This window comes from Cyphellophora attinorum (genome assembly GCF_001299255.1).
Source record: "Cyphellophora attinorum strain CBS 131958 chromosome Unknown Contig2, whole genome shotgun sequence".
In the NCBI taxonomy this organism is placed as follows: Eukaryota; Fungi; Ascomycota; class Eurotiomycetes; order Chaetothyriales; family Cyphellophoraceae; genus Cyphellophora; species Cyphellophora attinorum.
Genome location: NW_017253230.1, coordinates 1,024,408 through 1,038,050, shown reverse-complemented (window position 1 = coordinate 1,038,050; position 13,643 = coordinate 1,024,408). Strand labels below are relative to the sequence as shown.

General features: G+C 52.9%; 3 protein-coding genes across 3 annotated transcripts; all 3 read left to right on the top strand.

Annotated features, from left to right (window-relative positions):
• Nucleotides 1–828: 828 nt before the first annotated feature.
• On the top strand, nt 829–1,971 carry AB675_2698 (uncharacterized protein; the record flags this gene model as incomplete). The annotated part of the gene is made up of 1 exon (XM_018142689.1): nt 829–1,971. The coding sequence occupies one exon, from the start codon at nt 829–831 to the stop codon at nt 1,969–1,971; it is 1,143 nt and encodes a 380-aa protein (XP_018005080.1).
• A 5,909-nt stretch (nt 1,972–7,880) lies between these two features.
• Nucleotides 7,881–8,795, top strand: AB675_2696 (Protein esc1; the record flags this gene model as incomplete). Its single annotated transcript, XM_018142688.1, has 3 exons — nt 7,881–8,163; nt 8,210–8,446; nt 8,500–8,795. 3 exons carry the CDS (start codon nt 7,881–7,883, stop codon nt 8,793–8,795), a joined length of 816 nt encoding a protein of 271 aa, XP_018005302.1.
• A 1,020-nt stretch (nt 8,796–9,815) lies between these two features.
• Nucleotides 9,816–13,364, top strand: AB675_2695 (uncharacterized protein; the record flags this gene model as incomplete). The annotated part of the gene is made up of 1 exon (XM_018142687.1): nt 9,816–13,364. One exon carries the CDS (start codon nt 9,816–9,818, stop codon nt 13,362–13,364), a length of 3,549 nt encoding a protein of 1,182 aa, XP_018005223.1.
• Nucleotides 13,365–13,643: the final 279 nt, after the last annotated feature.

The following is a 13,643-nucleotide window of genomic DNA, read 5'->3' as shown; positions in this document are numbered from 1 at the left end:
AAAGATCGCCCTCGACAGCAGGAATTTGGGCACCGGACACCGAGGCGTGATCTATCAACTCACTACACCGTCAGCCAATGTGGGCAGCGGGACCAGTACTGCGCAAACCAAAATGACTGTTGCATATGGCCAATCTTCTTGAAATGTTGTGGTGCGGATCTGGAGCATAACGCGCCGTTCGTTGAGGGGTGGTGCTGTCCCTCCCTTAGGTGACTGAAGGGCCAGGTTGCGAAATGGTGCTGCTGGGGCTGTGGATGGATGGGGTCAAGCGGAAAATACGGATGTGACTGGGAGGCAAGAGCACACAGGTAGAATGACCGATCAGGGTCACGCACCAGCGCACACTTGATGCATTCTTCTGCGAATTTGCGGTCAGAAACTCGATAGTCGGGGCGGGATGTCAGCAGCAATTGTGCCGATTTCAAAATTGATCCGTCATCCGGTCCAAGGAAAGGGCTGAAATATCAACGAAGCTTTGCAACGCTGCTGTTGTCGTGTGCCAAAATACAACGAGTACAAACATGTCGGCCTTCGCTCCAGGGACTGGATTTGGGAAGATCAAGGCACAGCATGAAGCAAACTTGAAGCAAAGGTGAAGCAAACAAGAAGTCAGAGTGAAAGCAGTCGCAGTGACAAGGTCAGAGTGAAGTTGCCACTGACCCTGCTGTGACTGCCACTTGCACCCTTGCACGTGATCTAATCGCACTTGCCTCAACAACTTACCTCTCAAACACCATTTCTTCAAGCTGCGTACTGCTTTGCACCTCGTAACGACACAACACAACTCTTCATCTTTCACCTGCGGTACCATCAATACGACAAGCCATCATGAGTCTTCAAGACACCACCAACAAGATCGTCGTCGGAATGACCGACGTCAAAGCAGAAGAAAGACCTGTTCTGCCGGTTGAAGCCCGCCCTGACACCGAAAAGCGTCAGAATGGCAAGCTTGAGCCCAAGACCGTTCTCAATGAGGCAGCCAAGAAGCTCGAGGACATGAGACTGCATTCAGAGACCGACGGCGGCGATCAAGAACGAGATGTCACTCCGAAGTCCACCCCAGCCAGAATTGTCTCCGTATCTGGCAGCGGCGAGTCCTTTCCGGCGATGTCTCCAGCTCCAGAGTATCCAGATTTCATGTCAACAGTCGATCCCTATGCTATGACATCTCCCAACCTACCTCCCACTCGACGCACCTCTAATGCTGGTGCAAGCGCAAGCGTCGTGGTCTCTTCTGCGCAAGCGGATCTACGTCTCCCTGGTCTTCGACGCCGCCTGACAAGAGCCGACTCATACACCACAACTGCCGCAAGCGAAAGTGCTACAGTCTATTCCGAAGCCACCCGTAATCGTCTCAATGAGGATGATCGCCGTCTCGAACAATTCATCCTGGACAACGAGTCCCCCAAAAGCAAGCCGCAAACCGCCGAACAGATCCCGACTGAATTGCCAGAAACGCTGAAGCATGGTTCGTATAGCTTTGTGTGCTCCTTTGGTTGGGTCGGTGACGAAGAAGTGGACCTTGAAGAGACCCCATTGAGCCGAGAGTCGTACATTGAGAAGCTGGAAGACGCCAAGGACGGTATCGATTTCGTTGAGAAAGCTGTCATCAACTACCAGAACGAAATCAACTCCCGTGGCCATCACAAGTTCCGATCCGACTTCCTTCAACACCAGAACACTGCGTGCATCCAGACTTTGGACCAGCTCGGTGAGATCAAAGAGCACGTTGACGAGGTCATCGAGGAGATCAACAGCTTCTTGGGAGACGACGAGGTGGAACTGAAGGAGAGACTTACTGTGGCATACAAACACGCTTTGCCTTGGGTCAAGCGAACGCGTCGACTGGTCTCGGAGGCCCATATCTTCTACAAGCTGAACTACGTCCTTGGTCGTAAGACCGCCAAGGCCACAAAGGGCAAGGAGCGAAGCAAGCCTATGCTACCCACGATTCCAGCTGGGCGTCGTTAGATAGATATTTTAGCACAGCGCCCTCCCTGGCAGGCAAATCCATGATAGATTGATTCTGCGACTTGAGGCTCAAGTGAGGCTCCTCCCAAATTTCCTGGCTCGATCTTCCAAACAGCCCAGCCCCTCAGAGCCCGCCCTGGCAGTCAAATCGATGATAGATTGATTCTGCGACTTGATGCTCAAGTGAGTCTCCTCCCAAACTTCCTGGCTCGATCTTCGAAAACAGTTCCAGCCCCTCAGAGCCCGCCCTGACTCGAAATCTCGGAGGTTCAAACTGACCCCCGTTGAAAAACGCTCAATTTATGCCCGAACAGCCTGGCTAGGTGCGTGAGGGCAGAAACAACACTGCATATCGAACTAGGAAGTTCGAGAGGAGCTCACTTGAGCATCAGATACCAGAAAAGATACCCCAAGTAGTACCAGAAGCCCCAGCCAGGAAGGGCGCTGTAGGAATTTGACAACTGCAAGTCATGCCGCAAATTCACAGAATCGAGAATCGGAGAGAATGCCCAGCTTCTGCTCCCACCGTGATGGCCCTCCCTGCCCTCCTACAGACCACTTGTCTACCGTACCTGATTCCCGTTTCAAGATCCTGCAGCTTAAGACTACAGTACGCGTCTGCTGCCACCTGCATCCAGCTACTGCTCTTCGCATCCAACAGGTCCTGGACCCAAGCGCGTTTTCTGCAGGCCTTACCTCGCCCTGGCAGATGCGGGAGAAGGTCCGTTCCGCCCAGTGCTTCACCTGGCGTGCCTGTACCATGTTTACTTTTGATGCTCAGGGGCGCAAAGGCGTGTGGTGCGATGGGTTGCTCCTTCGCACATGCTTTCGATCACATCATCGGCAAGAACAACTAGCAATACGATAAAGTCACACCGCCAGTTCTTGAAAGTGATGCATCGGTGAACGAATCCACGTTTTATTGGACACTCTTTCCAGTATTCTGCGTGCTCATCGGCATCCGCCATGCCGATCCTGCAGCAATCCCCCCTCCGCCCCACGTTGGCGAATTCTTCAGGTGGGAGACTCGCCGAACTTTGGCCCAGCAGCACGAGCTTCCAGGTGATAGTCTGCTGTGCTACAGCAGGTAGCCAGTGCTTGACCTCACACTAGGCAATGAACCGTCTCAGGAGGGACCGGACGCTGATCCAGTAACATCATTCCTCGGTAGACAAAGGCATGCTTCGAGGAATGAATTGAGCTCATCCAAGTCCGTTTGGAGCTCTAGAGGCACATCGGAGCATTGTCGCCTACCAATCCGATGTCGTCGATAGTGCTGAGAGGGGCATTGTTTCCAACTATACCACACGCCTCGTGGGATAGCGACACATTCGATATCAACTACTCTATGCAACATGCAGCGCTCCACGGCGCAAGCCAGAACTCTCGTTCCCGCAATAGGCTTGGGAGCCACGACTGCAATGCACGAAGGATTCCACAACATGCTATGAGATAAAAGGTAACATATCACCGGATTCCTCTCTCATGCTTTCTTTTCCTTCTTCCACATCACACGTAGCTGCAAATATACCTATTGCCTTCTCAAACCAAGACCCAAACACCATCAACATGGCCGATACCCTCGAGAAGACCAAGTCTGCCCTCCGCGCCAAGTTCGACAAGCTCACCCCAGAGGACTTCGCTGCCAACTCTGGCAACAAGGACGGTCTTGCCGACAAGGTCGCCGAGAAGTACAGCATCTCCAAGGAGGAGGCTACGAAGCAGGTCGATGAGGCTTTCGCTTCCGTCAAATAAGCCATCGAACAGCATCACCATACACGTCGGGAATGTCACCACGCGTTCGTGCGCAGCGCATCTCGCAAGGAGCGATCAATCGATAGACCAGCACGGAAGTTCACTCCGGAAACAGTCGCTTTTACTCGAGCAGGAAGAGCCTACGATATGCACCGGAGCGCACAGTCTCAGGTTATGGGCACATCGACTACGACATGGCGGCACTTTCTTCGACCCTCACATCCCAAGAAACCATAGCACACGGCAGTCATCAAGCAGGACTACCGGCTGATAGAAATAGATACCAAAACAGAATCTTTGTCCTGATAGACTGATGCCCTCTGCCGATTGCCTTCTATCCTACTAATAACATTGAAGGCACCATGCTCAAAAACTTACCCCTCCCAAAACAATAATTTTGTACGCGTTGCCCCTCCATCGTGGCTTCCCCGCATTCAGGCACTTTCCGGCGCGCCAGAGTTCGCCGCGGGGCGGCAGGCACGCCCCGCCCGATGCCTGCTCAGCAGGAAGTGCCCAGGGCACACACAGCCAGGTGTACACTTTGCATGAGTGGCAGGCGAACAGGGGGACATATGAAGCCGTAACATGATGAATTCTTGACTCCCTGTTGATCACGCATTTCGTCGAGGCCCAGGATCGATCGATGAAGCACAATGCACGGACAGAACATCCAAGGCGGTAGAAATCCTAGCGGCAGCCAACTGAGAGCATCAAGAGGCTGCTAGGTGTCAATACTGCAGTTCCTCTGATATCGTCTCAGTGCGCAGTGTCGTGCTTGACTCAGTACTCATACAATGCCTGCCGAGTACTGTGAGGCTCGTAGGCTCTTGATGCTCGCTGCAAAAGTATAGAATGCTGTAAAGAAGGTTCTATAGCATCGTTGAGCATCCTTTGATTGCTGGCGCTGTCCGGGAGGCACTACTGGGCAGTCCCTCGACGCGAACGCTCACCCACTTTTGCCACATGGGCAAGATAGGACTGTGGCATACCTTACTTTCGGCGAGTCTCAGGTGCGTGCAGAAGTTGCAACCCGAGGTCAGATATTGCAATACATCGTTCACAGGCTTCAAATCAACCGCGAAAGCACGAACAACGATTCGTCCAGCCTTAGGCCGAGCACATCGTCTGAAATTGGCTGGACCTCACCAAGAATACGGGCGCTGCAGCGAATGTGTAACACATGCATCTGCAACTTGGCTGGGGTAGCACAAGGCTCTGTTCACGAGCAGATCGCGTCAATGTGTGCGGCAGTGTACACCAGTATCAAGGTCGCCTAGTTGAGTGCTCGCGCAGATATAGTTTTTGGCACACTGCGCAGAGTGATAACTCCTCGAGGCGAGCGTGAATTGTCTTGCCTGTGCATCGCCAGATCAATGGAAGGCGTACACAATAGCATGATAATTTCATTCGGATCGCTGCGAAGAGAGACTTTGACAGCACGTAAGTGACCAGGGACTGAACAGGGATGCTTTGCAGCTACTGTAGGGGAGCGAGGGGAGCACATGGAAGTTCGCCAAATTGATGCAGTCGACCAGGTCCCCACGTTTTGTGCTGAAAACTCGGCCTATCGAGGCATCGAAACGTGCCCAGAGTCAGTATTTGAGAAGCTCGTTACACCATGCGCGCAATAGGTACTCATCAGATCCGAAATATTGCTTTCCGAGGTATATTCAACGACGGGTGGACTGCTAGAAGCTCTGGTGTGAGGGTCTCGCAATCTGCTTCGAGGTTGCGTAATGCTAATGAAGTAGACCGGCAAGTCTCTGCTCGTACTTCGTAGGTCGACTGGCTGGAGCAGAGGCAGATCATTATTGCTTGCAGCAACGTGGTAGGGAAGATCACACTCCCTTCTCGGATCGATGTCCATCCCGGTGCAATAGTGGCCATTTTAGCGATACACCTAATGGGTAGGTGACGGCAGATCCGTAGATGCAGAGATCGTCGCCAAAATGTCGAGTGCACTGATGACCTTTCTGTGTCCAAAGTCCTGTAAGTCAGGTCGACAATGAAAGCCAATTCTCGACAAACGTCCAACATTGTGCTCATCTGAGATGCGTACCTTGAAGGCAGCAATGCTTCAGAGAGCCTTGATCGGGTCCACGGAGATGAACGCAGCTAGACAACAGTTTGACAGATGTGATCTGCATAGGGAAAGTCGCAAGATTTGAGTTGGCGACTCTACTGAGTACTCAATGTCGTTCTGCTAGGAATGAAGATACGTGCGTGATGATGATCGTCGCGCACAGATTCCCACGTTCGACACCTGGTCCTTGTGCTGCAGGCGTGGCACGTTGAAGGGGAAACACAACGTGATGCTTGGGAAGCAAGGTGGCAGGGGTCTGCCACGTGCCTCCAAGAGGGGCCAGCTGAAAGATCGCTACAAACACGAAGTCATCATACGGTGTCCAGTCCTGCTTGACGGATGTGAGATTGCAGGTGATGCCTGTAGCACACGGAGAGCGCAGAGGGCAGTAAGCAGGACGGATGCTCAGATGAGCTTGAGATGGTCTGAACAATGAGAGTCGGTGCGCAGAAAACGAGTTGCTGGCCCCTGCTTCGCATCGCGATCGTTGTCGCATGGCAGAGGGGGTCCATGACAAGCGTAACAGTGATCTTTTAGCTGTCGATCGTGGTGGCAGTCGCCGAAGTTAGTCTCTATTCTTGCTCCCGGCTCCCCAGGCTTCCAGGGAGGGTTCCTCAGCTCCGTGCGCGCCTCAATAGAATAGCCTTTTCCCAGCACGCCCAAACCACCCGTTTCTACACAGCTTCGCCGTTACATTGTTATCATTTTGTCACTTACTACCACATTCATTATACGTGTATACCACTATCACATGTTCTTCTACCCAGCCAACTGCATCTTGTGGGTCTTTTGAGGTTCGCACGCGATCCTAAGAGCAGATTCTTGGAAACCACGAGAGCCGCAACCTGTCCACCTGCATCCTCTCTGCGACCTGCCACAGGCGTTCTGCGGCCTGTTTCAACCACAATTCGAACAGCCCCAACAGCGCGTCTACACGTTCGATGCGCCAAAAGCTGGCAGCCATATCAACAGCAGCACAAGAGATTGTTATCTGTGAAACAAACAACTAGTATCTCTGACGAGTCGTCTGTCGGTCGAGGACAACTTTGCGACTTACGATCTCACCTCACCCTCGTCCACGAAGAGTGAGACACGTCCGAGGACAGGCGCGACTGGCCTTTCCCATTGTTCCAGGTGTCTGGCAAAGCCTGTTCTAGGACACATCAAATCGCTGTATTCCTAGGTGTATGCCAGGCTCAGCAGCAGAGAAAGGCTGAATCCGACTACCGCTGAAGTCCCATCGATTTTAGTGACACCGCAGAATCTGCTGTGCGCTGACGTTCGCTTCGTGTGAGCGCGCGAACTACTGCGCCAGCGTCATCTCGTGAGAGCAACAGCTATTGCTCTTCGCGGACAGGTGTCGCAAACTTGCAGCAGCCGCCCGACTCACCTCTCATGGGCGAACTATAGACAGCAAACAACCAACAGCCTTGACTTTCGAACAGAGAAGCCATGGCATCATCCACTCGGCTGCTCAGCAGTCAAACCAATCGCATAGTCACCGACCATGGGAAAATGGGCCATCTCAGGCGCAAACCCTGCCATCAATATCGACGCTCACTTCGAAGCTCCCTCCACCCGGCGACAGACCCCACCCAGATCTCTCTATAAATCCGCCGCAGAGAGATTCTGGTGCATTCATGACGAACAACAGTGCTCGTCAGTAGGCCTTGTTCCTATTTTTTGCAGCCTTGCTAACCGTGGTAGTAACCGCATCGTCGACTAATACTATGCCGTATCTCAACTCTGCCCATTCTCCCAACGCTCCAGGCGCGTCACCATATACACCTGATACGACACCTGGCTCAACATTCGGGCCGTCGTTAGCCCAGACGAGACAACAGAACGGCGCACTGTCTGACCACCCCCACCGCGGAAGCGGCGACTACGACGAATCTCGAAGAAGCAGTGTGACGGGGAGCATCCACCAAGGAATGAATAGTCTTGGTCTGGGACCAACATCGCCGTCGCCATATCATAGCAACAACCAATCACAAACATCCATTGTCTCCGGCTTGCAGCAACAACGAGGCATACCAACCTCAAATGGTTACAGTGCAGATACTCGACGATGAATGGACCGTTATCGCCATATTCATCGCAGCGCAATAGTAGGGGCCCGTTCGCTGCCGGTCGTGTAGCTCCGCCAATCTTGGAAAATCCCAAGGCAGAAGTCTACAGTGCTGATGCTCCAACTCGAGGACAGGCCTATGCCTTCCCAGATCCCGACAGCAAACCCGCCGATCACAACAGCAGACCCGGCTCCACCTTCTCGCGACGCAACAGCTATGCAGAATCATATGCCAGTAGCATTGTCACCATGGAGTCATCCCGCTACCCTCCAGGCCAACAAGGTATGTGATTCGTTCCATTCGTAACACCATGTACTGATAATATCAGAACTGCCAGATTCGCATCATCATACCTTGATGAACAAACAGCTGGACAGTCTTCGCCAGGACCCAGATTCCCCGAACGGCGCGACTCCTTACAGTAGAACACCGGAACTCCGAGTTACGCACAAGTTAGCCGAGCGCAAACGTCGCAGTGAGATGAAAGATTGCTTCGAAATGCTTCGTCAACGTCTGCCGGCCAATCAGAACAACAAATCCTCAAAGTGGGAAATACTCTCCAGGGGTGAGCTAATCTCAGCAAATCTGTCTCGGATCCCCATACTAACGTTTGAATAGCTAACGACTATATTGACGGCCTCGAGAACAATGTCAAGAAGTCACGCATCGAAATTGAGGCAGCTAGACATAGAGAACACGAGCTCGAAAAGCAGGTCCAACAGCTGAAAGAACAGCTCCAGAGATCTCAGCACCAAGGATCCTATCAGTCATCGACTCCCTACAATTCGAGCTACCAAAATGGCATCGATAGCAATCATGAGCAGGGTCGCACTCTGCCTCCCCTCACCAACGGCGCTATGCAGGGCGTGCACTATTCCAATGCGCCCTCTTCGCATCCGCCTGAACGAAGATAGAGTTCGGGCTCATCCTGCCTACGCGAAGAAGACAACAAGGCTCTCCAGAACTGACCTCATGGCTTGAGGGACGAGGGTGTAATGCCAGTCGACGGCGACAATGGCGTACGAGACATGTACCTAACAAAATGATTTTCGGGTGTTTGTGTCAACAGCAAGTCACGTCTTATGCGGGCATCAAAGGCCAGGCTGCATCGCCTGCAGCACGCAATAATTGTGTGCATGAGGATCGATATGGAAACTTCGGTTCGAACTTGAACATTGAATGAATAGCTAATCACATGACTGCGCGGGATACGAGCGGTCACGTGAAATGGTCCCCGAATTGACGATTGGCTGGCTGATAGCCGCTTCAAGATCGAATTCAACCTCTGAAACACACGCGCTTATAATGTTCCAGCTTTTCATGTGCTATCATTATGCGCTCGTCAAGAATGGCTGTCGACCAGCGACACTACGTGTGCAATCGTGGCCGGCGAGGTCTCTTCTGCATCCGAGACAACCTTATGGAGATGGATTGTGCTAACTATGGTATCGCGGCTTTTTAGGACATGGCTGAGTCTAAACGAAACATTCTGCGTCGTGCGCCATACGCCAGTCATGGCCTCTGTACTCTGTGGGCACCATTTCAGATAGCCGTTTGGCGGCCCTCAAAAGGATCCGGTCTGTTGCCTAGGTCACGATTGAAGATCTCACGCGCCGACTACCGATGTTACTGAGGTCTAAGTCTCAATTTCCTTTGTTGTAGATACCTGCAAGGCTGCATTCAATAAGCGAGAGATGCAGTGACGGAGTGCCTTGCGTTGGAAAGTGCTGTTTTCTATTCATGAATTTCCTATTGTTTCGAAAAGACATCCCTAACTGATCTGGCTCAGCCGTCTCACACAAAGCAGTCTCGTCTCAGACAACGACCGGCAGTCGCAACAAAGGACAATATCGAACATCACACATAAATCCGACAGGCCATCATTGCGGAAGACAGCGTCCCTAACCCGCGCGAAAATTCTGAAGAGCAGCAAAATGGTGTCAACAACCATCCAAAGTGCTCCTCCGCATTCTTTACAGCAGGTGCCTGCAACGCGTCAACAAACTGCCCAGCGTACGCCCAAAGCCTCAGATCATTTGCATAATTCTGACCCCAGCGAGTACCCCTCACCGCTGTTCACCGACGTTACCCTCTCAGACTCCGAAGATGCTTCGGTCAGCTCACACGACGCTTTCTATCTGGAGAAATACAACGATACTAGAACACAACGGCCAAGAGCCCAAGCTCGGAAACCGGACACTTCTCCAGCCAGGAAGCCACGACCCGAGTTGAATGTGATGACCTCACTACCGGCTTCTCAAGCAACAGTGTGTGATGATGATCTCAAGTTGGACCATGTGCGAGCTCAGAAGGTGGGCGCAACGAATCGACCGAAGTCGATAGTGTCGGCCAAGGCAGAACATTTCGATGCTTCGATGTTGTCGGATGAGCCTGAGCGGTCAGCTGCTCTTACCAAGCTTACTGGTATTGCCACGGCAGCGCGGGATCGGAAACAGAAGAAGCTACCCACACCTATACGAAACGATCACAGTGCCACGGGTCAGGTGCAGAATCGGACACGACAAATTTCCGAGCCTAGAGGGAATACTCAGAATGCGGTGATGATTGGTATACAAATACCGGAGCATGAAGCAGCTATGCATCAGCAAGGCGACAACAGTGCTATCACGCTGGAAACGCCTACGACTCCAGCCATTGTGATCACTCCCGCAGAGCCTACCTTCAATCGTTCAACGGACCGTTCCCTTGTCCGAAATACAGAGCCACAACCTGCAGTACCTTCACTTCCAGTCGTGCCCAGTATACTCGACGGCGCAAGCTATAATAAACATGCCAGTACAGCAGCGGCGCAAGCTTTCGACGAACGGGCAAAACATAAGTCTCAGGGATGGTGGAACCTTGCTCTGTCCCCCATGCTCTCGCGAGCAGGCACCATGAAAATCAATGATCAAATACCAGAAGTACCTCCACTTCCGAACTCGTCTGCACCGAACCGAACACGTGCAAACACTGCAGAATCTCAGCCCTCGCCAGAGACCCCTCGACGCCTAGGATTGGCTGGCATTCGCCAAAGTATCTGGTCGAGCTGGACCACGGAGCACAAGCAGTCTCTGAATCGCGCGCTGAGCACGAATACCACGTTTCCTCGTCACACCATAATCGAAGACGATGACCAGGTCAGCCTTCTTCGCGGCGGAGAAATTGGCGCGCATCGGATGACTGGAGGACTGGCCGATGAATACTATCATGCATGTGCAATTGAGCAATTTTCGGGACAGCAATTTTTCGAATGCGAGAATCATTCCTGCGCCGAGAAATGGCCTTCGTTTCGGTCAATATATGATAGGGACGAGTCTCAAGCTCAAGGCGCATCCCTGAAAGATGCGGACGACGCCGACCAGACCAAAGCCGTCTCGGGTGCTGTCATCACGACAAAGCCCGAGCTCGGCATTACCGGGCACGGACGATCCTTCAGCAATGGCTCAGAAGAGGACGTCGAATTCTCGCCTCATGTTAGGGAAGCGGAACCCGCGACTGTGCTGCAAGCAAGATCAGTCGATAGCAGGACTCCTCCAGCCATTCATACACAGCGAAGCGCAGATGCTTCGTCTGTGGAGAACTCGACAGCGGTGACAGAGGCGGAAAAGCCTTCTGACACACGGGCTATAGTGCTGGCACCGCCTCAGCCGATGATTGCGGAGGCTCCTACCCGACAGCAGAGCGTGAGGCAGCACAAAGTCAGCGCCATCGTACCTCCACCTGCCTCGTCAAGCCTTCAGCCAATAGACTCACCTGGTCCGATTTCCCCTGCAGCACAGCAGACGATGGCAGCCCATGGTGATGTGCCGATGGCAGAGATGAACTCAACAGGACCTTCAGCACAGATGGCGCCCATAGTCGTGCATAACTATTACCACTATCCTTACGGCGAGTTTCCCAAACAACTCATGGCGGAAGCGCATGAGACTGGTCCCGACTCTAGGCGAGCATCTTCGACCGTAGATGCTGAGAAGAGCATGGATGAAAAGAATCCAGGACTGTTCTCACGACTCAAGTTGAGCCTGAAGCGGAGAAGAACCGATCGAAAGGAGGACGCTGAGAAGAACGACAAGAAAACCAGCCGCAAGTATCGCTGCAAGGTAGCACTGACCACTGCGGGTCTATTGGGTGTCATTGTTGTGGCTCTGCTGCTGGCGACTCTGCTCAAGCCACGAGGCGATCGCACTCCGACGCAGACACAATGGCTGAACTTGACAGGGTACCCTCCTATGCCCACTGGAATCTCAACAATCATACGGCCCAACAATGTGCTCGACAATTCGCAGTGCGTTCAGCCAGCGACGGCATGGAGCTGTGGTCTGCCACCCGAGCAGCAGTCTGAAATCTCGCCGAACAGCCCGAATCAACCCAACTTCCGCTTTGAAATCAAGTTCCGGAATGGAACTGTCGCAAGCAACATGACGCTTCCCAGCTTTGCTAATACCTCTTCGATCTCGCGAGTCATGAGCAAGAGACTGACGAACCCCTTCGCGGATGATTCCTTCGAGGCCGACCCTGCTCCGCCAGCTGTGGCTGATCAGCTATTCATTGGAAACACCACGGACAACAATACAGCACCGTTCAATGGCGAGGATACGCCTTTCTACATGTCTTTCATTCCGGCCTTTCCCATCAATCCCTCCGACTTCTCGGCCTCAAACCTTACGGCTACCACCAATAGCAACGATGGCAACGAAACGACAGCGCGTGCCCTCTCTACACGTCAAAGTCTTGATTCGCTGCTTCCCAAGCCCGAGATCGACTCAGCTGGCCTCGCTGCTCCAGCCAACCTCTTGCCCAACTCCCCTTTCGCCACAAATCAACCAGTCCGCCTCTACAATCGTGGCTTGCCAACAGAGCACTTCGGCTTCTATATGTACTACGACAAATCGATCTTCCTCACTACAGACGTGGTGTCCAATACCGCCAACGACACCAATTCGTCCATCATCGAAACTCCGGACTCATCGAACTCCGGCGCTGGCAACCCATCCGATGCGTCTGGCGGCTCTACTCGCCGAGGCGCTCGCTCGCGATGCACATGGGCGCAGACGCGTTTCCTCGTGCAGATTTGGACATCCCCTGAGTTCGATGGCCAGATGCTTGGCCCGGTGCCTGTCATTGGCGGCACCGTTGGCGTCGACAGCAGTGACAGTCCCAACTCGGCGATCAATTACACTCCGCCAGGCTCATTTCCATACCCGACCAGCATCACGCTGGACCGACATGGCGGCAATGTGAACAAGAAGATTTCGTACTGCTATGCAGTCGATGGGGATGGGATGATCGATGAGGAGAAGGGTGGCAGATTTGTACTAGAGCAGAGAGGTGCTGGTGGCACGTTGATCAATTCGGCGCCAGGCATCGTGCAGAACGCGGACGGAAGCTTCAGTGGCGGAGGTTCTGATGGATTCGATGAAGATGATGGGGGTATTGATGGTGGGACAGGTGGTTGTGGGTGTCGTTGGCAGAACTGGCAGTGAGTGATAGGAATACCGCAATGAATCGACAACCAAAGTCTGCTGAAAAGTCGAGATGGTACAGGTGGGATTCTACATAGGGAAAGGAAAAATAGAGCACGTGTTAGTATCTGACAGTAGGGAGACGGTAGAAAAGATGTCAGTATAAGAGCCGCCTGCAACATAGAATCAGAATCTCAGCAACCTGGAAACTACGTTTACTCTGACCTTCTCATCTTCCTTCCATTTTTTGGCTTTCGTCGCTGCGCCTGCTTTCTGGAGTTAGCCTGGGAGGGCAGCTAC